Here is a 22,622-nt window from a genome sequence, read left to right on the forward strand (position 1 = left end):
CGGTGAATGACAGAGAGCCCAGCTCCTAATGCAGGTCAGGCCAGACTGGGTGACAGCATCTGGGTGGTGTGACAGCATCTGGATGGTGTGACAGCATCTGGGTGGTGTGACAGCATCTGGATGGTGTGACAGCATCTGGGTGGTGTGACAGCATCTGGGTGGTGTGACAGCATCTGGGTGGTGTGACAACATCTGGATGGTGTGACAGCATCTGGGTGGTGTGACAGCATCTGGGTGGTGTGACAGCATCTGGATGATGTGACAACATCTGGATGGTGTGACAACATCTGCCTTCCGACCAGCACAGCTGCTTCAGCTGCTTGTCCCCAGGGCAGCCCTGCAGCTCCTTTTTCAGGAGGAGCAGAAGCACCGTGCTGGCAGGCTGGTTATCTTTCTGAAATGTAGAATATTTTAGCAATAATTTCAGAGAACGTGGTGATCGCTGCACGTCTCTGTATAAACCGGGGCACAGAGTGGGGTGCACTTGGGCTGAGTGAGGATGGGATGGGGATGAGGATGAGGATGAGGATGAGGATGAGGATGGGGATGAGGATGGGATGAGGATGAGGATGGGATGAGGATGGGGATGAGGATGGGATGAGGATGAGGATGGGATGAGGATGGGATGAGGATGGGGATGGGGATGAGGATGAGGATGAGGATGAGGATGGGGATGGGGATGGGGATGGGATGAGGATGAGGATGGGGATGGGGATGAGGATGAGGATGAGGATGGGATGAGGATGAGGATGAGGATGGGGATGAGGATGAGGATGAGGATGAGGAGGGCGGGAGCGCTCCCGAGCCCAGGCTGCCGCTAGATGGGAGTGTGGGAGAGGCGCAGGGCTGGGAAGGCTCCATTGCTGTCGCTCTAATTCGGGATATTTGCAGCCTTCCCGCCCCTCTCCTCTCCCCTCTGCCTCCCACAAGCCGCTCGTTTTCTCACTGGATAAAAAATAAAAGTTCTTGAATGGATTTTAGCACAATAACTGCAGTTCTGCCCCGCAGAGCCAGGTCGGACAGAAATGTCCTGAAGCACTTGGTGGTTAATGTCTCCCCGGGTTAAAAACGGCTTCACTGCAGAATGTCCCAAAGAAAGGGGAAAAGAAAAACCTCCCACAAGTCCCAGGCTTCTGCTTTCGACCAGAACCCAGCCGAGCACGGTAACGCTTTGCTGAGAGCAAAGGGACACATTTAAAATGTGCCCGGAGCCCCTGGAGCCACCCAGCTCCCCTGTGAGCTGTGCACAATTCCCCAGAGACAGCCCTGGCCATCTCTGCAACGTGCAGCTCTCACTCCAGCCTGTGTTTGGCTTTTTCAGTGTTTTCTAAAGGTTATCTGAAGTCATGTTTTCCCCTCCCTCCCTCCCGTGTGGGTTGGATGGAATTAATCCCACACATCCCCTGCCCCACTGGGAAGGTTTAATTGCAGGTTCTGGTGCTGACCCAAGGAGTGACAGGGAGGTTTCCAGGCTGCTCAAATCCAGGTTTGTTCTGCTGGCTCTGAGCTGCATTCCTGCCATTGCAGTGGCTGACGTGGGCATCCTGCATCCTGCAAACTTGAAAATTCACCATTAACCTTTGCAAAATCACCAAAACTAATGAATGCGTTCTTTATTTTGCCAGGACCAGGCACTGGGGGATGAAGTTGGATTTTCCAGACACCCAGGTGCCACTTGGAGAATAACCAGCATGTGCTAGCCCTCGTGGCTGGGGCTGAGCCTCCTTCCCACCCTCCTGGCTGGGCTGGGCTCTGGCACTGGTTCCCCTGCAGCAGCTGGTCAGTGCTCTGGCTTCCAGCCACAGCTCTGTCCTTCCTCCTGGAAGGAAACTCCCCAGATTTGGAGACAAACCCTGCGCAGGAGGAGGGAGAGGAGCAGGACTGGGGGCTCTGGGCTCAGCAGCCCCCAGCCAGGGCTCATTGCCAGAGCTGCAGCCTGCCAGCAGCCCTGGCACAGCTCTGCCGCTGGGGCTGGGCCCTCCTGGTCGCAGGGAAATGGGGGAGCTGTTTGTACCCTCCTGGGACTGAAACCAGCCTTTTGTGCTCCCTTGCAGGAAGCTGCACACAAGGGAGCTCTGCTCGTTCCTCCTGTGGTGAGGCCCCATCACCCACATTCTCCTGGGTCCTGTGGCCCCCATCTCCAGCAGGAGGCTCTTCAGAGGCAGCAGCACCAGAGGAGGCTGAAATCATCTGCCAGAGGTTTTGGAAAATGGGGAGCAGAGCTGGAAATGCAGCCCCGTGCTGAGCCAGAGCTGCCAGCCCTGGAATGGAGCCCTGGGGACCCAGGGGTGGCTCAGAGGAGCCCATGGCCCTGGCCAGCCCTGGAATGGAGCCTTGGGGACCCAGGGGTGGCTCAGACCAGCCCATGGCCCTGGCCAGCCCTGGAATGGAGCCCTGGGGACCCGGGGTGGCTCAGAGGAGCCCATGGCCGGCCCTGACCAAGGTCAAACATCCCTGGCATTTCCCTGGTGCCCCAGCCCAGATGGGGCTGGCACGGAGGCGGCTCAGGGCACAAGGAGCCCTTGTGCAGGGAGGGAGGGAGGGAGGGAGGGAGGATGCTCCGGGTGCCCAGCCCGGGCCAGCTGCTGCCAGAGCCACCAACAAAGCCCAGATTGAGCGGGGAGCGGCTCCCGGGCTGGGCAGGGACTCTGGGGCTCTCTGGGGCCCTGGGCTGGGCAGGGACTCTGGGGCTCTCTGGGGCCCCGGGCTGGGCAGGGACACTGGGGCTCTCTGGGGCCCTGGGCTGGGCAGGGACACTGGGGCTCTTTGGGGCCCCGGGCTGGGCAGGGACACTGGGGCTCTCTGGGGCCCTGGGCTGGGCAGGGACTCTGGGGCTCTCTGGGGCCCCGGGCTGGGCAGGGACACTGGGGCTCTCTGGGGCCCTGGGCTGGGCAGGGACTCTGGGGCTCTCTGGGGCCCTGGGCTGGGCAGGGACTCTGGAGCTCCTCGATCGTGCCCGCCCAGCTCAGGGGCACTCCCAGCTCTGCTTTCCAGGAGTTTTCCAGCCAAAAAGCCTGAGATGCCCCCGGCTCTCCTCCAGAACCACCCCGAGGAGAGCAGCAGCCCCCAGCCAAGCCCTCTGCCCCATGGAGGTGATCCCTAAGGTCCCTTTTCCCTGCAGGTGCTTGCACAGAAATCCAGTTCCTTGCAGCCCCTTTTGGGGAGCTCAGTGAAAGGAGCAGTGCTGCAGCTCTGCTGCCCCTTCCTTCCAGGCTGCTCCAAATCCTGGGGTAAATTGGCTGCAGCTCCTTGCACCCTGACTCTCCCTGCCCGTGGCTGCAGCTGTGACATTCTGAGGGCTGCAGACATCCAGCATCCCACACCCAATCCTCGTTTAGCTCTGCAAATAAGAAGTGTCAAGCAGCTGTGTCAGTTTGGCTTAAATTCACAGGAGAAATCATTTGATTTGAAGCAGTTTATGTTATTAAATATGACTGCACAGGAGCCCCTGCAGGATAATCCTGTATGATAAATGATGTTTGAAATGAGGGAGACCCGACACGGGCTGCAAGCCCCAGATTAATCTGCAGGAGCAGGGGGGGCACAGAGGAGCAGAGGGCAGGGCTGGATGTGGCAGGGCTGGATGTGGCAGGGCTGGATGTGGCAGGGTTGGATGTGGCAGGGCTGGATGTGGCAGGGCTGGATGTGGCAGGGCTGGATGTGGCAGGGTTGGATGTGGCAGGGTTGGATGTGATAGGGCTGGATGTGGCAGGGCAGGGCTGGATGTGGCAGGGCAGGGCTGGATGTGGCAGGGCTGGATGTGGCAGGGCAGGGCTGGATGTGGCAGGGCTGGATGTGGCAGGGCAAGGTTGGATGTGGCAGGGTTGGATGTGGCAGAGCAGGGCTGGATGTGGCAGGGCTGGATGTGGCAGGGTTGGATGTGGCAGAGCAGGGTTGGATGTGGCAGGGTTGGATAGGGCAGGGTTGGATGTGGCAGGGCTGGATGTGGCAGGGCTGGATGTGGCTCTGGGGTGCCAGGGGCAGCTGGCACAGCTGGGGACAGTTCCCTGCCAGCCTGGGCAGGAGCAGGCCCTGGGTTTGCTGCCTGCCGAGCCCAGGCTGCTCCCTCACCCTGCAGAGGCTGATCAGCAGCCAGCAGGCAGCTTTGGGCCCTTTCCTTCTGAAACAATCAGCGTTCAGGGCTTGACTGAGAAGGATTTTGTGTGAGATAAGCTTCCCAGAGCGGGGCTGAAGTAATAATTGAATGAGTGTGAGGTGGTGAATGAGGCACGATGAGTCAGAGCAAAAACTGCTCTGGGCCAGCAGGAAAAGGCTCCTGGGTGTCTCCCCTGCTGCCCGGTGGGCCTGAGCCCCTGGAGCTGCCAGAGGCAGATTTTGGGGCTAAAGGCGGGGATGGAGCTCGCTGGGGGCTGTGCCAGGGTGAGTGAGGAGCTCCCCAGGTGCTGCTGCTGCTGCTGCTGAGGGTGCTGGGCTCAGGCTGGGCTCAGGCTGGGCTCCTGCTGCCCTGGAGCTGCTCGGGGCTGGGATTCTGCCCCACCTGGGCCAGGGCTGGAGCTGCCAGGGCAGGGCAGGGCAGGGAGGGCAACACCCAGCATGAGGAGCTGGCCCCGGACCATCCCCTGCCAGACATGGATTTATTTGCCACTGTCTGCTGTGGGTTTGGGTTCCTGACAGGCTCAGGGCTGTGCTGTTGCCATCTCGTGTCCCTTCTGCTGGATTGCTCTCTTCCTTTAATTTTTTACCACTTTGTTTGGTTCTGCTCCCAGCAGAGGCAGCTCCACGGGAAGGAGAAGAAATTGAGTATTTATTTTTAGAAAGTGCCAAAAGAGTTCAACCCAAGGCAAATTCAATTACTTCAGGTTGTGCACAGCCTCCGGAGAGGCTGCAGAGAAACCATTTCCAAACGGGAAATGCCCAAACCCAGCACCCAGCACCCAGCACTGGGGGTGAGAGCACATGGAGCCGTTTGAGGAGCTCATCCCAGCCCAGGGCAGGGGTGGAACAGGGCTCTGGGGGTCCCTCCAAGCCCACCACGGGTTCTGAGGAGTGGGAGGGGATCTCTGGGCCCATCCCAGCCCTGCCCTGGCTGGGGAGCCCAGGGGTGCTGCTGCTGCTGCTCCTGGCAAGGCTCCCCCAGCCTGTCCCTGTTCTCGGGGTGTTCCTGTGCTCCAGGGCCCCAGATGCTGCTCCTGGCCCGGGTCTGGGGCATCTTTGGGGAGCCCTCGAGGCTGGGCAGGGCTGCTCAAAGCCTTCACTGCAATTCAGCAGAACAAGAGACCGAGTTAAACTCGGCCCCTCTGCTCTGCCTCAGCGAGCACAAAGAGGAGAAAAGGCCCGAAGCAGACAATTAAAACAAGCAATAAAACTGCACCGGGAGATCCGTGGAAGGATTTTTCCTCGACACGCTCGCCCCCAACAAGTGCCACATGTCCTGTGTATAAATAGCAGCTGCCCAGACTTGCTTAATCATCCCATTGTTGCTTTATAATATTAATTAAACATTCCTCTGGGATTGTTTGCATCCTAATTAAGCAGGGGAACTTACAAAAGACAGTGAAGAAACCAAACAAGTGCATGCTGGGGGTGCAATTTTGCTGAACTGTGTGCAACTGTGTTTAAAAACCCATGGACATGGCAGGACTGTGGCTGAAAGCATTTTAGAGGCACCAGTGCCAGGGACCGTTCGATTAACGGTGCTGGGGATCAGGAGCAGCTCCGGGGTCTTGGGAGGGAATCCTGGACTGCGGGTGACAATATTGCATTGTGTTCCAGGTGACAAGATTGTACTGTGGGTGACAATATTGCATTGTGTTCCAGGTGACAATATTGTACTGTGGGTGACAAGATTGTACTGTGGGTGACAATATCATATTGTGGGTGACAATATTGCATCGTGTTCCAGGTGACAAGATTGTACTGTGGGTGACAAGATTGTACTGTGGGTGACAATATTGCATCATGTTCCAGGTGACAATATTGCATCGTGTTCCAGGTGACAATATTGCATTGTGTTCCAGGTGACAATATTGTACTGTGGGTGACAAGATTGTACTGTGGGTGACAATATTGCATCGTGTTCCAGGTGACAATATTGCATCGTGTTCCAGGTGACAATATCATACTGTGAGTGACAATATTGCAGCGTGTTCCAGGTGACAATATCGTACTGTGGGTGACAATATTGTATTGTGGGTGACAATATTGTACTGTGAGTGACAATATTGTATTGTGGGTGACAATACTGTACTGCGGGTGACATTATTGTACTGTGGGTGACAATACTGTACTGTGGGTGACAATATCATATTGTGGGTGACAATATCATATCATGGGTGACAATATCACACCTCAGATGACACTACTGTACCATGGGTGACAATATCGTACCACAGGTGACCCCAGCTCCCCAAGGAGCCTTTCCCCGGGGTCAGGTCCCCAGATCCCCCTGGCCTGGGGGCCTGGGCTCATTTCCCCTCCCTCCCTCCCTCCTCTGGCAAAGACTCCGGTGCATTGTTCCCAGCTCAGACTTGTGCACCCTGCAGGGATGTGCTGTGAATTACTTCCCAAATTATGTGAGTAATTAAAATCAATGAGAGGGTATCCTGTTAAATAACGTAATTAGATGAGCACAGCAGCGAGATGAGTGCAATGGTGGTTTTGTTCTCCTGCCTGGAGACAGCTTTTAACTCTTTCCCTCTTGGCTCTTCCCTGGCTCCTGCCAGGAAAACGCCTCCCCTGCTTCCTTCAGAGCTTCTCCCAGCCTGGGGCTGCCCCATCCCTGGGTTATGTGGGGGAGGCTGGCAATGCCCCAAACCTGAAGGCTACAAACACAGAACTGCCTTTGGATCCCCTTAATGCAGAGCTGGCAGAGGAGAACAGGGCCCTCCTGAGGCACGGAGGCCCCACAAATGGAAATGGGAACTGTCTGAACCATACCCACGGGTATGGTTTGTCCCCATGGACAAACAGCACCTTTCCTACAGCTCAGAGGCTTCAGGGGCTGCCCCAGTTCCAGAGGAAATGGAATGGCTGAGGAACCCGAGTGCTGAGAGTTGTTCTGGTTCCACTCCTGCTTCTTGCAGGGCAGGAGGAGCCTCAGCCCACTGAGATGCACGTGGAGAGCTCCGAGCTCCTGGGGGCTCTGGGAAGGCTGGAGGCATCTGGCCATTGCAGGCTGGAATCTAAATAATTAATTTACAGTGTGGTGTTGGGGACTTTGCCGTGTCCCACAGGAAAGGCTGCAAGTCCTTCACCCGGTGGTTGTTTTTCCCAGCTGTGATGCACTCAGAGATGAGGGGCTCTGTGTCCTGCTGAGCCCTCAGCTCCTCTGGGTTCCCCAGGGCTGCCCAGGTGTGTCACATGGAATTGTCCCGTGAAATCTCATCATGGCAAAGGACCTGAACCCTGCTGGGGACAATCCCTGGGGTGGGGACAGCGGGGATGTCCCTGGAGGGGCTGCAGGGCTGTTCTGGGCAGATTTCAGCACACAGAGGCCCGATGGAGCCCGGCTGGGGCAGCTCCTGCGGGGTGCAGGAGGAAGGAGCAGGTTTGGCTGTTTGAGGTGCCTTATCCCCTCCATCTCTGAGTGATTTACGGCTGCCATAAAACCCCTGCTGAAGGAGGACTTTTGCTCGACTTTCCTGGCAATGCAGCTTATCTCCAGAGAATTTCCCAATACTCTGTAGCTGCAAATAGAACGTTTCTCCCACTTCTCTTAGGAATAAATAAGAATTTCTCTGTTATTTGCCTCTTTAAGGCGTAAATTCCGTGCAAAGCTCCAACCATGCTGCCAACAGCATCACATCAGCCACACCTTTGCAGACCAGGTGAGCAGCACACAGAAAGTTCCCCTCTTGAATGATGTCAAATGCAGGGACCCTTTTCCCTCTCCTTTTCCCGAGCTCCATTCAGGGCACAGGAAACCCAGCACAAAGCCGGCCCTGAATGGTTTCCACACCATTAGCATGAGCACATGCAGATCAGGCAGCTGCAGCAGAAACGCCTGGCTGGCTGCCCTGGGCGTGAGCCCCGCGATTGTCTGGAGCAGAGAGAGCCCAGGGAGAGCTGCAGAATGGCATGGATTGGAAAGCACCTTGAACATGGCCTAATTCCAGTCCCCTGCCCTGGGCAGGGACACCTTGAACTGCCCTGAGCCCTGCCCAGCCTGGCCTTGGGCACTGCCAGGGATGCACAGCGGCTCTGGGCACCTGTGCCAGGGCCTCGCTCCCTCACAGGAGGAATTTCTTCCCGATATCCCGTCCAACGCTGCTCTCCTCCAGTTTAAAGTCCCTGGCCCTGTCCTGCCGCTGCACAAACAGCAAACAGCAAACACAAATACTCCAGAGGGCAGCCAGCCGTGTTTCCCTCTCCTCCTGCCCCGCAGCAGCCCAAGAAGCCCCATCTCATTGTCGGGAGAATAAGCTGTGAAATGGCTTTGAAAATCAAGGCTCTTTAATTACAGGCACATTTGGGAGCCTTCTGGAGGCCATCTGGCTGGAGAGCAGGGTGAGGGCTCCGGGAAGGGAAAGCCCAGGGAGCACAGCAGCTCCTGCACAAGCGCTCCATTAATGCTAAGAGCCAAATCCTCTCTTGCCATGGGGCCATATGGGCCAGGGCAGCACTCACCCATCCCAGGCTGTGCAGCTGCAGCGCTGGGTGCCTGGAGCCCTGGCTGTGCTGCTCACCCAGCCCTTGGCTCAGGCTGACCAGAGATTTCCATAAATCCCAAGGCAGGTCCATGGGGAGCCTCCTCCTCCCATTCTTGTCCCGTGCTTGGGATTAGCCACTCCTATCAGCCATGCAGAACACAGCCACGGCCTCCTCAGACACTGCCATTGTGCTAATTAGCTGGGTTTCATCCTTAATAATGGAGAACAATTTCGTGGCAGTTTCATGAAGGAAAAAAAGAGGAGCAAAAGCCATTATAATTTCAGGAAAAGTCCCTGGAGAAGTGAAATGGTAATTCACAAATCCAACTCTGATCTGTGAGCAGATCCTGCTCTGGAGACTAAATTAGGGAGGATGTCTGGCTTGGGTGATATTCTTCATTATTTGAATGTCTATAAAGAATATTTATTAAATATTTTTTCTCTTAAGAACTTTGGGATGCAGCTGCATTTTCTCGCTATTTCCAAGCGTTTGAAGTCTAGCCCACACTGGATTTGTCATTGCAAACACCCTGGAAAATCCTATTTTAATGCAAAGCTGCTCCTCTCTCTGGAAAACTCCTTCTCTTTGGTGACCCTTTGGAAAGCAGAGGGGAGGTAACAAACAGGATGAACTACTGATAAAAGAGCAGGGAAACAAAACGCTTCCCAAGCAGCCTCTCAGCATTCAGAGGAGCGGGGCAGGGGGAAGCAGCAGCCCTGGAGCCCACGAGAGGAAGGACAAGGCTTGCTCAGGTTCCTGCACAAGTGCTGAGCTCGGGTGCTGCCCTGCTCCTCTCCTTGTATGGGCACAAGCAGGGCCTGCCTTGTGCCTATATTTAATTTGCAAAGCAGAAAAAGAATTCTGCCCGCACGCCTCTGCTGCACCGGCCTCTCAGCCTGGGGAAGCTCAGCGGGAGCAGAGCTGGGTGTTTATTAAAGTGAAGAATGGCCCTGCTCTCACACAAGCCTCTCCTCAGTGGAGTGAGAGGAACAGGTTTGGGAGCTGCTGCACAGCCCGAGCACCTGCTGGGGGAATGGGGCTGCAGGGCCAGCAGCAGCCTCTGTGCTCCCTGTGCCACATCCCTGGCCTGGCCCCTTCCCCAGCCAGCTCTGGGGCTCTTCCCTGGGCAGCAGCTTCCCCCCAAACCCCAAACCCCAAACCCCAGACCCCAGACACCAAACCCCAAACCCCAAACCCCAAACCCTGCCCGTGTCACTGCTGGGGGGCAGGAGGGATGGGGAGGCGCAGGGTGAGCAGGGACTCACTCTGCAGCAGTGCTGGCCCCTGGCAGGGAGCTCTGCCCTGATTCACAACCTCTCCTGCAATGGAAACTCTTCTGGTGCTCCCCAGCCTGCCCAGCCCCAGGTGGGAGCAGCCAGGGAACCCCCAGAGTGAGGGAACAGAGCCAGGGTGTCCCAGAGCAGAGTGAGACAATCCCACTTTATTGGAAACTCTTGGAGAGTCGGACACTGAAGAACTTGGTTCTGTCAAAGCAGGGTTTGTACAACAGCAACAGGGAACACAACAGGAGATGGGGCACTGAACTTTGCATCCGGGTGAAAATCCAACAAGGAACTTCAGCAGTGCTGCACCTGGAACAACCCACAGGGACGAGGGGAGGGGAAGGGGCAAAGCCACCGAGAGCCCCGGTCACAAACCCCCTGTAAGGAGCCTTGTGCCCCTGCTTTGGCTGGCAGGGGAGGCAGAGATGCTGGCAGGGCACCAGGGACACAGTTTAAGGGGAAACCCCCCAGAGCTGGGGGTTTGCCCCCCACTCAGCAGTTGTTCAAGTCTTATAAATTCAAACTTATTTCTTTCCATTTAAATAACAAGTGCTTCAGGTACAAGGCTTGGGATGCCTGGTTTGTAACCCAGTTTCAAGTGCACACAAGCAGGAATAGATTTTTTTTAACAAAACTATATATATATATATTTGCACACTCATACACACACATGCACACCGTGGATTTTGTGCTGCACCATTGAGCTGGAGATGATGGAATGGGCCTGGCACCAGGAGCTGCTCACCTGGGGCACCACTCACCATAAAGCTGCTAAAGATTTGCATTATTTTTGCCAATATTGGTCCCCAAAGGTCTCCCCACGTGGGGCTGCACCAGCTGCTGCTCAGGCAGTCCCTGAAGCTGTAGTTGTCCAGAAAATTCCATGTGCAGCACATTCTGCAGGATCCTCTCCTGTCCCTGTGGAGAGCTCAGAGTCCCCTGAGCAGGTGGGTGGCCCTGGCTGGGTGTGGAGGTGCTGGGCAGGGCAGGCTCACACCCACACAGCCGTGTTGATGTCAAAGCCCTGGCTGTAGTCTCTGGGGTCGGGCACTTTCCTGGTGCCCATTTTGGGGTGCTCACCATGGCCCTCTGCCCTTGGGCACCTCTCTGCTTTGCTGTGATGGCTCTGCAGGTTCCCGTGAAGGGGCAGGTAAAACGTCCCCTTGAGTTTGTTGATCTTTTTGGACCTCTTGGAGATCTGGGGCCGTTTGTCCTCAGGAGGGAGCCAGCAAGGCTTCTCCTTGAGCAGCCTGTCGCGGTCCGGCCGGACGCTCCTCAGGAACTTCTTGAAGATGTTGGCCGTGAGGGAGAACTTCCTGCAGAGCTCCTGGGACCTGCTCGCGGACAGGGACCCCTCGCCCTTCTCCCCCTTCTTGTCCAGCTCGGGCAGGTCCAGCCAGTTGCCCACCAGGTCTGCGAAGATGTTGTCGCCCAGCACCAGCGGCTGCCGGTTCCTGCTCTGCGACATCAGGGACGAGGTCCAGTCGTGGCCATCGTCGCAGCCCGGGCACTCCCGGCACGGCGGCCGTGCCCCAGCCGTGCCCTGGCCGGGCTCCGGCGCCCGGGGCACCCAGCGAGGTCCTTGAGGGGGGCACACGGCCTCCCCGCAGAGGCTCTGTGAGCAGCAGGGGCTGTCTGCAGGCCGCTGGCTCTCCGGGGCCGCAGCAGGCTGGCACGGGCCCGCTGGCAGCGGCACGGGACGCTCTGGGCGCGGGGGGCAGCGTCCCCGGGCGGCCCCCGGCCCTGGCTCCTGCCCGGGCCCCGCGCTGCCCTGGCAGCAGCGGCGCTGCCCCGCGGGGCTGCGGCGTCCCGAGAGCTCCAGGTGCTCCAGGGCCGTCTGCACCTGCAGCAGCTTCAGCTCCTGCAGGGCGCCCATCATGCAGTTCATCTGCTCGTGCAGCCCGTCACCCACCTCCTTCATGGACAGCTGCCAAGGCAAGAGCACAGCGCGTCAGGGGCCCCGGGGTCAGGGGCCCTGTGGGTCAGCGTCCCCAGTAGGGTCCCCACTGGGTCAGGGTCCCCATGGGTCAGGGTCCCCAGCAGTGTCCCTGTGGGTCAGGGTCCCTGTGGGTCAGGGTCCCCATGGGTCAGGGTCCCAGCAGTGTCCCTGTGGGTCAGGGTCCCCAGGGGTCAGGGTCCCCAGCAGTGTCCCCAGGGCAGCACGGGGCAGCAGAGCAGGGCTGAGCCGCTCTCTGGGCCATGCCCTCCCTCCTGACCACCTCTGCCACCCATCCCACCTGCACTGCACCCACTTCAGCCAACAGCACTCTGATTCTCCTCAGATTTTTCTAGGAGTGTCCCTCTAGGATTAAGAGGAGCTGACAGAAGTGGATTGTTTGACCTGACAACAAAAATAAAGAGTTTGGGTTTCCATTAATTGCTTGGCAGAAGCCCAAGGTGTAGAACTATGAATGGTTTTGGCTGCCACCAGTTTTAGAATATTCTTGTGCTTTTGAGTCTTCTGTGCCCTGTCACCAGCTGAAATCAGGAGCCAGAACACAGCCTTGCTTCCTTACCTGAAGTGCTCAAGTAGATTAAAAATAAACCCCAGGAAGAATTAAATTGTTACTCCATAACCCATCTCCAGCTCTCAATGCCCTCAGCACAGGCACCTCTTGCTAGAGGACAATCAAAGACATTTCAATGCACTGGAAATTTTGCACAGAACAACCAACAAACTCCAGGATTACTTACATTCAATCAGGAATTCTTTGATTGCCAGGCTAGGACCTTTAGTAGCAGTTCTGCTTCATCCCTGAACCTCACTACAAAGATTGAACTTTCTACACCAGGCTTAAAATAAGCAAGTTATTCTCCAGAGCTTCCCAACTCCCCCTCCTCTTTCGCTCTGCTGCTTTCTCTCTCTCATGCAGGGTCTGGATCACATTCCCCAAGCAGCACCAGGAAACAAACGGGCTCCACTTCCCAACAGCTGCCACTGAGTCATTTTTAGCAGGAGGGGAGTGGGAAGGGGCAGGAGAGGGGAGGGACGGAGGGGCTGCAGTGAGGCCGTGCCACTCTGGCTGGGGTGGTTTGCAGAGATTACCCCGTGCAGGGAGGCTCCAGCCTACGCTGTCACCAGCACTTTAAAAAGCTCATCACCATTTTTTGTACAGCAACAGATCTCAAGATCAGGGTGAAAAAGGCCGGCTTTTTCTGTTATTCCTATGTTCAGCTTTACATTACTTTATTTTCTACATGTCCTTCATTTTAAGTAAGCTGGTTGAATTACTCGCTCTATTTCCATCTCTGTACGTGGAGCTGAGCAGTGAGGAAGAGCAGCCATCAGAGAACTGTGACAGCCCAGCTCTCTAAGGGGACACTGCTCAACAGTTTCTGACCACAAATCCCCATTTCAAACCCCAGAACCTAGAACTAAACTCACCAGCAGGTTACAGCCATTTTTCAGAGCTTTTCTCTCAAGGAACTTGTTTATCACCCAGAATGAGCACACAGCTACAAAGACACAGAAAATCTGTGCTCAGCTTCCTGATTCCACTACCCAGAGCCTCCAGCTATGGCATTTCTTAACATCAGCAAATAAAGCCCTGCTGCAGACGTGCAAATAATGTCCCAGCTGCAGGAGCCTCACCGCGCTCCTGTTCCCACTCCGAGCCTCGGGCAGAACTGCACCTTACCTCTCCAGAACTGCCGAGATGCTGCTCCTCCTAACCTTCCTTGCCTTATTAATGGCAGTCTGGTTTATCTGGGGCTTTGGAAGAAGCTGGATTTGGAGCCAGCCCGGCCCCTCATTGGCCATTCCCACCAAATCCCCCGGCGCAGTAATCGCGCCCTGGGGAGCGCAGGGTCCTGCCCTGGCCCCGGCTCTGCCACCCCCTGGCATCTGCCCTGCAATGCCCCCGGCCCCGGGAGCTGTGCCCAGCCCTGCCGGGCTCGGCCAGGCCAGCCCGGGGAGCATTAACCCTTCCTGGGCAGTGCTGAGCAGCGCTGGGCTCTCTGCTCACAGGCAGGGCCAGGCAGCCCAGGGAACAGCCCGGGCCCAAGGGCAGCAGCCCCGGGGGCTTTGTCCCCCCCTGAGCACAGCACCGGGGCTGCCAAGGCTGGGCCAGCACCAGCGGGGCTGCTGCAGAGGAGGAGGGGATGCTCTCCTGTGTGGGATGGAGTCCTGGGGGTCCTGGGCTGAGCCCTGGCAGCACCATGGAGGAGAGGAGAGGAGGCTTTGGCTCCCTTGGTTCCCTGCCCTGGCATGGGAACCCCACCCTCCAGCCCCTCCAGCAATGGGAGCCCCACCAGCAGCGACTGAGCTCTCAACTCTTGAGACTTCCGACCCTGCTGGCAAACGCTGCTGGGATTTTGGGTTGTGCAAGCTAAAAAATGAAGTAAATCAACCCCCTCTGCTTTATCTGTTGCTCTTCTTGGTGTCTGCTCAGTCTTTTACAGAACTGGAGGGAGAGGGAAGCCCAGCCCAAAGTGAAGTCACTGCCTGGTGACCAAGCAGCCTGCGGGGCTTGGATTCCATCCACCTGCAATTAAGAGCACTCACCTTGGAAAGAAAATTCTGGAGGGAAAATAAACCTTCCCCAGTGTCTAACTGCCAGCCTCTCCTCCTTGGCAAGATCTCAGCTCTCCCAAGTTCAGACTGGCTTCCCTGGGACTCTCCAGAAAAAGAACAATGTCCCAGAGAAGAGAGCTCACCCTGGCAGAGGGTCAGGACTGAACTGCCTGGTCTGTGAGAGGAAAAAGGGATTCTGCAAAAAATCAGCAGATTGGGCTGGGAATCAGATGGATGCACTGCTGGAGGTGATGGAAACTGCTGGGACAGCCCTGGTAGCCCCACTGGCTCTGGGTCACACACTTCATGCAGGGGGAACTCAGATTTGTGTCCCAGGCTGTCTCACCTGAGACACTCAGCCCCTCAACAGAAGTGGTGGTTTGGCTTCTCTGCTTCCAAAAAAAGCCCTCTTAGAACCATGACAACTTGGAGATATCCAAATCCATCTCTATAAACCAGTTAAAAATCAGATGCCTCAAATTAAATCTCATTATTCCTGAAACTTTTGCAATCCCTAAAAAATTGGCATGAAAAATTTGGTGTCTAATTCTGCACAAGCCAACTCATGCCTTTTAAAGCAAGACAAGTACTCACAGGGCTGTGCTCCCCCTCGGTGCCTGGTGTGTGATGGGAGAGGCTCCTTCCTGCAGCTCTGGGTGTTACCTGGCTCAGCCCTCCTGTGCAGGTGGGAGCCAGGCAGCTCTGCCTCAGTGCTCCTCCAAAGCAAAGCTCATTCACACCACACACACCCCAAGCACTGAAAACCAAAGTGCAAAATTCAAAATTCCACCTTGAAATGATCGTCAGGGAATATTCAACATGGGGGGAAGCAAACCAAAGCTGCCAGAGTTCATATCCAGAGTGGTTTTTGCACTGGAAGTGCCCCATCCTGAGCTGCAAAGCACAACTGCTCTGGAAGCCACCCTGCCCATCATCTCCTCACCCCCAAACAATAACCACAACTGCTTTCCACAGCTGGTAAATCACTGATCTTTCACCACTGATTAACACAGCCTGGCCCAAGGAACCTCCTGCAGCAGCCACTGGCATTTCATCAACCTCAGCCTCAACATCTGAGATCCACAAACAAAGCAGATTTTCCTTCCCCTTCCCAGGTAAATCAGTAACTTTTCCCAGCCCCTTTGGGAACTGATATTCTCCTGTCACACCTCCCTTCTCTGAGCTCTCAGGATCAGTCCCAGCCCATCTCCTGCAGCCCAGCTCTCTGCATTCCCAGCTCTGTGCTGCTGATGCAGAGGAAAAGCCCAGGCACCCCAGCTTTCAGCACAGGACTGGAAGAAGAGCCCTGAGTGTGTTTGTCACAGCCAGGAGGAAGACAGATGTCCAGCTCTTAGGGCAAAGAAATGCACACAGAGGAAGTTATTGCTAAGAGGACAGGAAAGAACAAATGGCAAATAGTTCTTAATAATAGTTCTGATGGGCAACAGAGCCAGCACCAAACAATTGGTATTTAAAGCAGATGACATAAGAGAGACTGAAATTATTTTAGAACTGCTGAGCTGATCATATTGTTTCTGTGTTTCCCTTTGGGTCACTAACTGGATTAATCTCCTGCAAGCCTGCAGTTGTGGCTGGGCATGGCCTTGCTGCACACAGATCTCACACAGAGCTCTCTCCAGCCCCTCACTCCACCTTCCTTTTCCTTCCCCTGGTGCATGCCAAGGGCCTGCAGTTGTCTTTCAGTCCTTGCACTCTATCACAATAACTCCAAGTCTCTCTTTTACCTTGACTTCCCAGGGTAGGTGTGCATGAGGATGCTGACTGTGAGCTCACAGTTCATCTGAAAGAGGAAGGATGCTGAAGCTGAACCAGAGACTCCCCCTCACAACAGTTTCAACAGACCCTAAGCAGATGTTAACCTTGACAGATGTGGTTCACACCACTCCATCACCCACCTTCTTTCCCACTGCAAGGATATTGTTTGTGCTTCCCAGTCACACTCCCTGTGTTTAAAGGCAAATCAGAAAAATCAATTCTCCTCAACCAGGATAAAAATGGGCCAATACTAACTCCAGTCTTCAGATTTCCCTCACAACCCAAGGATAAGAGAGACCACAGGCCTTGATGGACAGAGTGGCCACCAAAGATGATGGTTACAAGTGTCAGTTCTCAGCCCAGACCCGCTGTCCTGGGAATCTGCTCTTTAACATTCCTGATTATGTGAAACTGGGAGTCTGAAAAAATCCACCCTCATCTTTAGGTGACTGCTCTGGAAATAACCCAGAGGACAAAGCCTGTGGCTGCCTCTCTCCCCAGTTAAACATGACAGGACATCTGCTGCCACGTCACTCCTTTGCACCTTTCCCTCAGAACACCGAGGAACGGGATCTGTGACACCTCCCACCCTCTGCTCTGCCTCCAGGTCACCCAAGAAGGGACCTGCACCACTGGGAGCTGCCTGTTCCCACTGCAGGGGCTGCAGCAGCAGCAGCACGGGACCCTCGGGGCTGCCACTCGTGCCTGGCAGGCTGCACAGCACCCGAGCTGCCCTGCAGGGAGAGCAGGAATGAACACACAGTGCATCCCTCGGGGTGTGCCACAGACACCGCGATGGCACCGGTGTCAGACAGAGTAAAAATAATTGGCTGCATTTGCACTCGGACCGAATGTTCTATTCCTGCAGGATATTCATAGCAAGAAACATTGTCTACTCTATCAAACTCAGTTGTTCGGTGCGTTCATGACAAATGTGCAGGAAGAACATTAAAAGTTCCAGTCAGAGTGGTGACTGAAATACTTTTCCTCCCAGAAGAAAGCAACAGAACATATCCTGGATTCATCTGCAAGACCAAAACATGCCAAATAAAGTTACAAGCACAGCCAAATGTAAGGTAAGGTCAGCAGCACAGCAAACGTGGCAGTGCCCCCTGGCCTGCTACAGGCACACAGCCCCACGTGCCAGACAAACCTGCCCCATGGACTCAGCAGCCCCAGACAGAAATCAATGATTTATTCTACCTGAGCCCCATCCCACAGACCACGGGTGGTGCTGCTGCAGATCAGTGCAAACTGTCCTGGTGTCTGAGAGTGCAGGCAGGCACTGCCATGTGCAGCACAGAAATAAACTCCTCCCTGCCAATTCCCCAGCCAGACAGCTCCTGCTAAATCTGAGCCTTCAGCTGGGATAACTCAGTGACCCGGAGCAGCACAGCTCTGCTGTGCCTCAGGACAACGTTTGCAGATCCCAAATGCAGGCAAAGGGCTTTGGGGACGGGGATTAATGGCAGGAGTGGCACCCTCCCAAGCTCTGGGGCACATTTCCCAAGTGCCAGGGAAGCACAGATGAGTGCAGGAGCTCAGCCTATTCCATCACCAGGCCTGGAAACCAGCGCTGCACGTTTCCACCAGCCACAGTGCATCCATAAATCTCCAGGGCCTTCCAGAAGAAAAGGTCCCAAGCGTTTCCTGGAGCGGGCTGAGGTGCAGAGAGCTGGCACAGCCCTGGGGAAAGGCTGCCCAGGCCGAGGGTGCCCTGCTCCCCGGGGATGAATGGCTGTGTCAGCTGAGGCTCCCCAGCCACTGCTGTGGAAGCTTCTGAATGAATCCCAATCAAAGGGACACCACACATGCCAGAAACGATCAGCTTACAATGGAGAACAGGCGGCTGCCACGGGAGAGCTCTCCTCACTGCCTGAAAGGGCTCAGATTGATCCTCGGGAGCCCTGGCACAGCTTCCCCAGAGGAAATGGGACGAGCAGGGCAGTGCCCCACTTGCTGCTCGCTGCCTGGCCTGGCACAGGTGACACAGGTGACACACGGGAGCAGCCCCAGCCAAGCACACCAGCCATTCAATGTGGTTTTAATAAACAAAGCAAGGGAAAGGAAAAGCAGAGCTGGAATCCTCCTGTCTCACACTGCTGGGGGATTGAGTTGCATGGAAGATAACCTTTCCTTGGGAACTGGGAGCTGTGCCAACATCCACTATTTTTTGAGAAAATCCCCTCCTCAAAACTGGCCAAAAGTCTGGTTTACCAAACCAGAGGCTGCCTGCACTGAGCCAAACTGAACTTGTGCTAATGGGACAGTCTCTAACCCCAGCCTGTGACACTGGGCAGCCCTGAAAAGCCTGGCTCCTCACAGAGGGAGCTCTGCAGAACCTCCCTGCACACCAGGGCCGCTCCTTGGCCACAGCACAGCCTGGGGTGTCCCTACAAGCACGGGGATGCCTGGGGCTGGGCTCCCCTGGGCCCCGCTGGCTCCAAGGTGGCCAAAGCCATGCCCATGTTCCTGCCCACGTCCCGTGGCTGTGCAGCAGCCGAGCTGGCAGGAGCTGCCCAGCAGCGAGGCAGAGGCAGAGCAGCAGCTGCCCAGCCCAGCTCCCGCTGCCCGCGGTGCAGATGGGCCCAGCTGCGCCCCGGGCTGCTCCTGCCCTTTACACAAACGCTCCTCTCTTTCCATGCCGGGCTGCAGGGACACAAGGGACTTTGACAGGCTGGAATCGCTCAGGACAGCACCGAGGGCTGTCTCAGTCGCTGCAGCTCCCACTGTCCCTGCAGCTGGCTCCCAGGGAGGAGCAGGAGGAGGAGGAGGAGGAGGAGGAGGAGAGCCCAGCTCTGTCCAGCTGCACCCTGCGGATGTCCCGAGAGCTGCCCTCCCGCGCTGGGATCACCCGTGTGAAAGGAAGTTCTGAACAACAGACCCGGGCTGTGGGAGGGGGAACCAATGGGACTGTGAACACCAAATGTACAGAGACCCAGGCTGCTCCACAGAGACCCAGGCTGCTCCACAGAGACCCAGGCTGCTCCCAGGCAAGTCTCAACTCGCCCAGCTGAAGGTGACAACTGCCCCTTCCCAGTGTTGCAAGCCAAGCACACACAGATTTATGCCAGGCTACGTCATGGTTTATTAATATAATAAAAACTGTTGCATTTTTACAATTAAAAAAATAAATTCCCGCATTATAGCAAGGACTGAACAAAGCCAGAATTTTCTCGTTTAAAGTATTTTTTTCTGGCTTTCATATTAAGTGTGAGGGATGTCCCTTTCTGTTGAATATATTGACTCTTCAGAAGTTGTGTTCTGCACTACAAGACAGGCATGTTTTAGACTGAGAGGTGCAATGTTTAGACTCTTCTACAAAAGTGTTGCTCAGCTAACAAAACCGATTTGGTTAGAAGACAAAACACAGATTTAGGAACCTTATTCTTAGGATGTTCTTCTGGAAGCTATTCCTTCTTCCATCTCACCTCCCAGCTCAGATTTTCAAGGGCTGTCAGATTATTCTGTACATGCCCCGGATGGCAGTTTGCGTTTCATTCATCACACTCAGGGCACAGCACACCAGTGACTCCCATTTTCCTTTGTTTTAGTTTGTCTTTCACCTCCTGTGTTTGCTGGGGAAACACTGGGAACGGCCGCAGGTTAAATGTCACTGCTGCCACATTAATCGGGAGCACAGGGCACTGCCGCAGCCCGCGTTTCACAAGACACGGGGATCGGGAGCAGCACGGGGCTCTGCAGCCCCGGCTCTGCCCTGGGCACAGCTGGAGCTCTGCCGGCTCCTCAGGGACAGGGTTACACACTGAGCGCTTCCTGCAGTGCGGGCGCTGCACAGGGAGCACGGACCCGGCTGAAATCGCCTCGCTCCGGTCCGTGCCGGGAGCTTCTGCCATTCACAAACTTCACCCACCCGTTCTCGCTCTGCCTTGTCTTCCCCTTTTGTTCTCATTATCTATTTATCAGGATAAGGCAGACTCCGAGCCAGACCCGCGGGAACCCTGCTTTGGGCAGTATCAGCTCCTGCTGCCCAGCAGCGCAGGCAGCCCCAGAGCAGCAGCAAAACCTCCGGGCTGCTGGACAAGCCCCAGCAAGCCCCGGGACCGGGGTCACCCCCGAGCAGGAGCGGCAGCAGGGCGAAAACACCGCTCCTTTCCGACAAAGCCCTTCCTATTAAACAAGTATTTTCACAGGCTACCGGAGGTGCCGGCGCGCTCTCTTTAGAGCCTTTTGATTCCCAGAAAGTTGCTCCTATCCATCTCTGTGGCTGCTTCCCTGATTTCTGACCCGTGCCGGCAGCTTGTTCCTAAAGCCCCCGCACGCCCCCGCTGCGGTTTCTCTCCGATAGACGGACGGACCCCGACCCACAACCGGGACCTGCCCATGCTCACGGGGATGGCAGCAGCGGGACCCCCGACCCATAACCGGGACCTGCCCTTGTTCATAGCACCGGGATCGCTGGGACCCTGACCCACAATCGGGACCTCACGGGGATGGCAGCGGCGGGACCCCGACCCATAACGGGGCCCTGTGCGAAGCCGCCCCCCGGGTGCCCCCGGCCCTTACCAGCTCCTGCCGCAGGCGCCGCAGGTGCTGCTCCATGGCCCGGCTCGGCGCGGGGCCGCCGCGGGAGGGGAGGAGCGGGGGCAGTCCGGGGCTGTCCGGGGGCTGTCCGATGTCCGGGGCTGTCCGGTGTCCGGTGTCCGTGGCTGTCCGGGGCTGTCCGTGGCTGTCCGATGTCCGTGACTGTCCGGGGGCTGTCCGGGGACTGTCCGGTGTCCGGGCTGTCCGTGGCTGTCCGTGGCTGTCCGGTGTCCGTGGTGTCCGGGGCCGTCCGGCGGGGCAGGCGCGCAGCGCGGGGCAGGCGGGGCCGCGTGTGCGGCTGCGGGGCGGGGGCTGCGGGGCGGGCGCAGCCGCATCCCCCGGCCCGGCCCCGGGGCCGCGGCGCTGCTGGAGGCGGCGGGGGCTCCTCCCGGGCCGGCCCCGCGCTCCGCCCGCCCGCCGCTCCCCGCCGAAGTTGGCGGCTGGAGTTGGTGGCGCTCCGCGCTCCGCACGTCGCTCCGCGGGCGCGGACCACCCCGCCGAAAGCACGGATTAACCTACATGGCCTTAATCGGGAGAAATTGCAAAACACCCAGCTGCGGTGTCCCCGTTTTGTCCTCACCGCGGGCTGCGTCGCTCGTGCTGTGCTCGGCCAGCGCGGGGGACGTGGCGGTGCCCCAGGCCGGGACAGGGACACACGGACACACGGGCCGGGCCGGGACAGGGACACACGGACACACGGGCCGGGCCGGGACAGGGACACACGGACACACGGACACACGGACACACGGACACACGGGCACACGGACACACGGACCGGGCCGGGACAGGAACACGGACACACGGACACACGGACCGGGCCGGGACAGGAACACGGACACACGGGCCGGGACAGGAACACGGACACACGGACCGGGCCAGATAGGGACACACGGACACACGGACACACGGACACACGGACCGGGCCGGGACAGGAACACGGACACACGGACACACGGACACACGGACCGGGCCGGGACAGGAACACGGACACACGGACACACGGACACACGGACACACGGACCAGGCCAGATAGGGACACACGGACACACGGACACACGGGCCGGGCCGGGACAGGAACACGGACACACGGACACACGGACCGGGCCGGGACAGGAACACGGACACACGGACACACGGACACACGGACCAGGCCAGATAGGGACACACGGACACACGGACACACGGACACACGGGCCGGGCCGGGACAGGGACACACGAACACACGGACACACGAACACACGGACACACGAACACACGGGCCGGGACAGGGACACACGGACACACGGACACACGGACCGGGCCAGATGGGGACACACGGACACACGGACACACGGACCGGGCCGGGACAGGGACACACGGATCGGTGGCGGTGTCCGAGCGCCCTGTGCCAGGCCAGCACATGGAGAGCCGCAGGGCCAGCTGTTCCCAGGTGTCCCCAGCTGTTCCTAGGTGTTCCCAGGTGTTCCCCGCTGTCCCCAGCTGTTCCCAGGTGTTCCCAGCTGTTCCCAGCTGTTCCCAGGTGTCCCCAGCTGTTCCCAGGTGTCCCCAGCTGTTCCCAGCTGTTCCTAGGTGTTCCCAGGTGGTCCCAGCTGTTCCCAGCTGTTCCCAGCTGTTCCCAGGTGTTCCCAGCTGTCCCCAGGTGTTCCCAGGTGTTCCCAGCTGTCCCCAGCTGTTCCCAGCTGTTCCCAGGTGTCCCCAGGTGTTCCCAGGTGTCCCCAGGTAGTCCCAGCTGTTCCTAGGTGTTCCCAGGTGTTCCCAGCTGTTCCCAGGTGTTCCCCGCTGTCCCCAGGTGTTCCCAGGTGTTCCCAGCCGTTCCCAGGTGTCCCCAGGTGTTCCCAGCTGTTCCCAGGTGTCCCCAGGTAGTCCCAGCTGTTCCTAGGTGTTCCCAGGTGTTC

At 57.2% G+C, this 22,622-nt stretch overlaps 1 protein-coding gene across 1 annotated transcript; it reads right to left on the reverse strand.

The window, feature by feature from the left end:
• Positions 1-9,836: 9,836 nt before the first annotated feature.
• INKA2 (inka box actin regulator 2) lies at positions 9,837-21,076 on the reverse strand. Its single transcript, XM_071450260.1, has 2 exons — positions 20,710-21,076; positions 9,837-11,820 (listed from the first exon to the last, which is right to left on the reverse strand). Exons 1-2 carry the CDS (start codon positions 20,743-20,745, stop codon positions 10,885-10,887), a joined length of 972 nt encoding a protein of 323 aa, XP_071306361.1. The 5' UTR covers positions 20,746-21,076; the 3' UTR covers positions 9,837-10,884.
• Between the last annotated feature and the right edge of the window lie 1,546 nt (positions 21,077-22,622).

This window comes from Agelaius tricolor, unplaced genomic scaffold (genome assembly GCF_023055355.1).
Source record: "Agelaius tricolor isolate 1412-34295 unplaced genomic scaffold, bAgeTri1.0.p SCAF_30, whole genome shotgun sequence".
Taxonomy (NCBI): Eukaryota; Metazoa; Chordata; class Aves; order Passeriformes; family Icteridae; genus Agelaius; species Agelaius tricolor.

What these genes read in the sequence shown, in the direction of transcription:
- INKA2 (XM_071450260.1), bottom strand. Translation starts at nt 20,745, where the DNA reads ATGGAGCAGCACCTGCGGCGCCTGCGGCAGGAGCTG. An exon ending in GGCGCCTGCGGCAGGAGCTG is followed by an intron (nt 11,821 to 20,709) that starts GTAAGGGCCGGG and finishes TTGCCTTGGCAG; the next exon opens with CTGTCCATGAAGGAGGTGGG.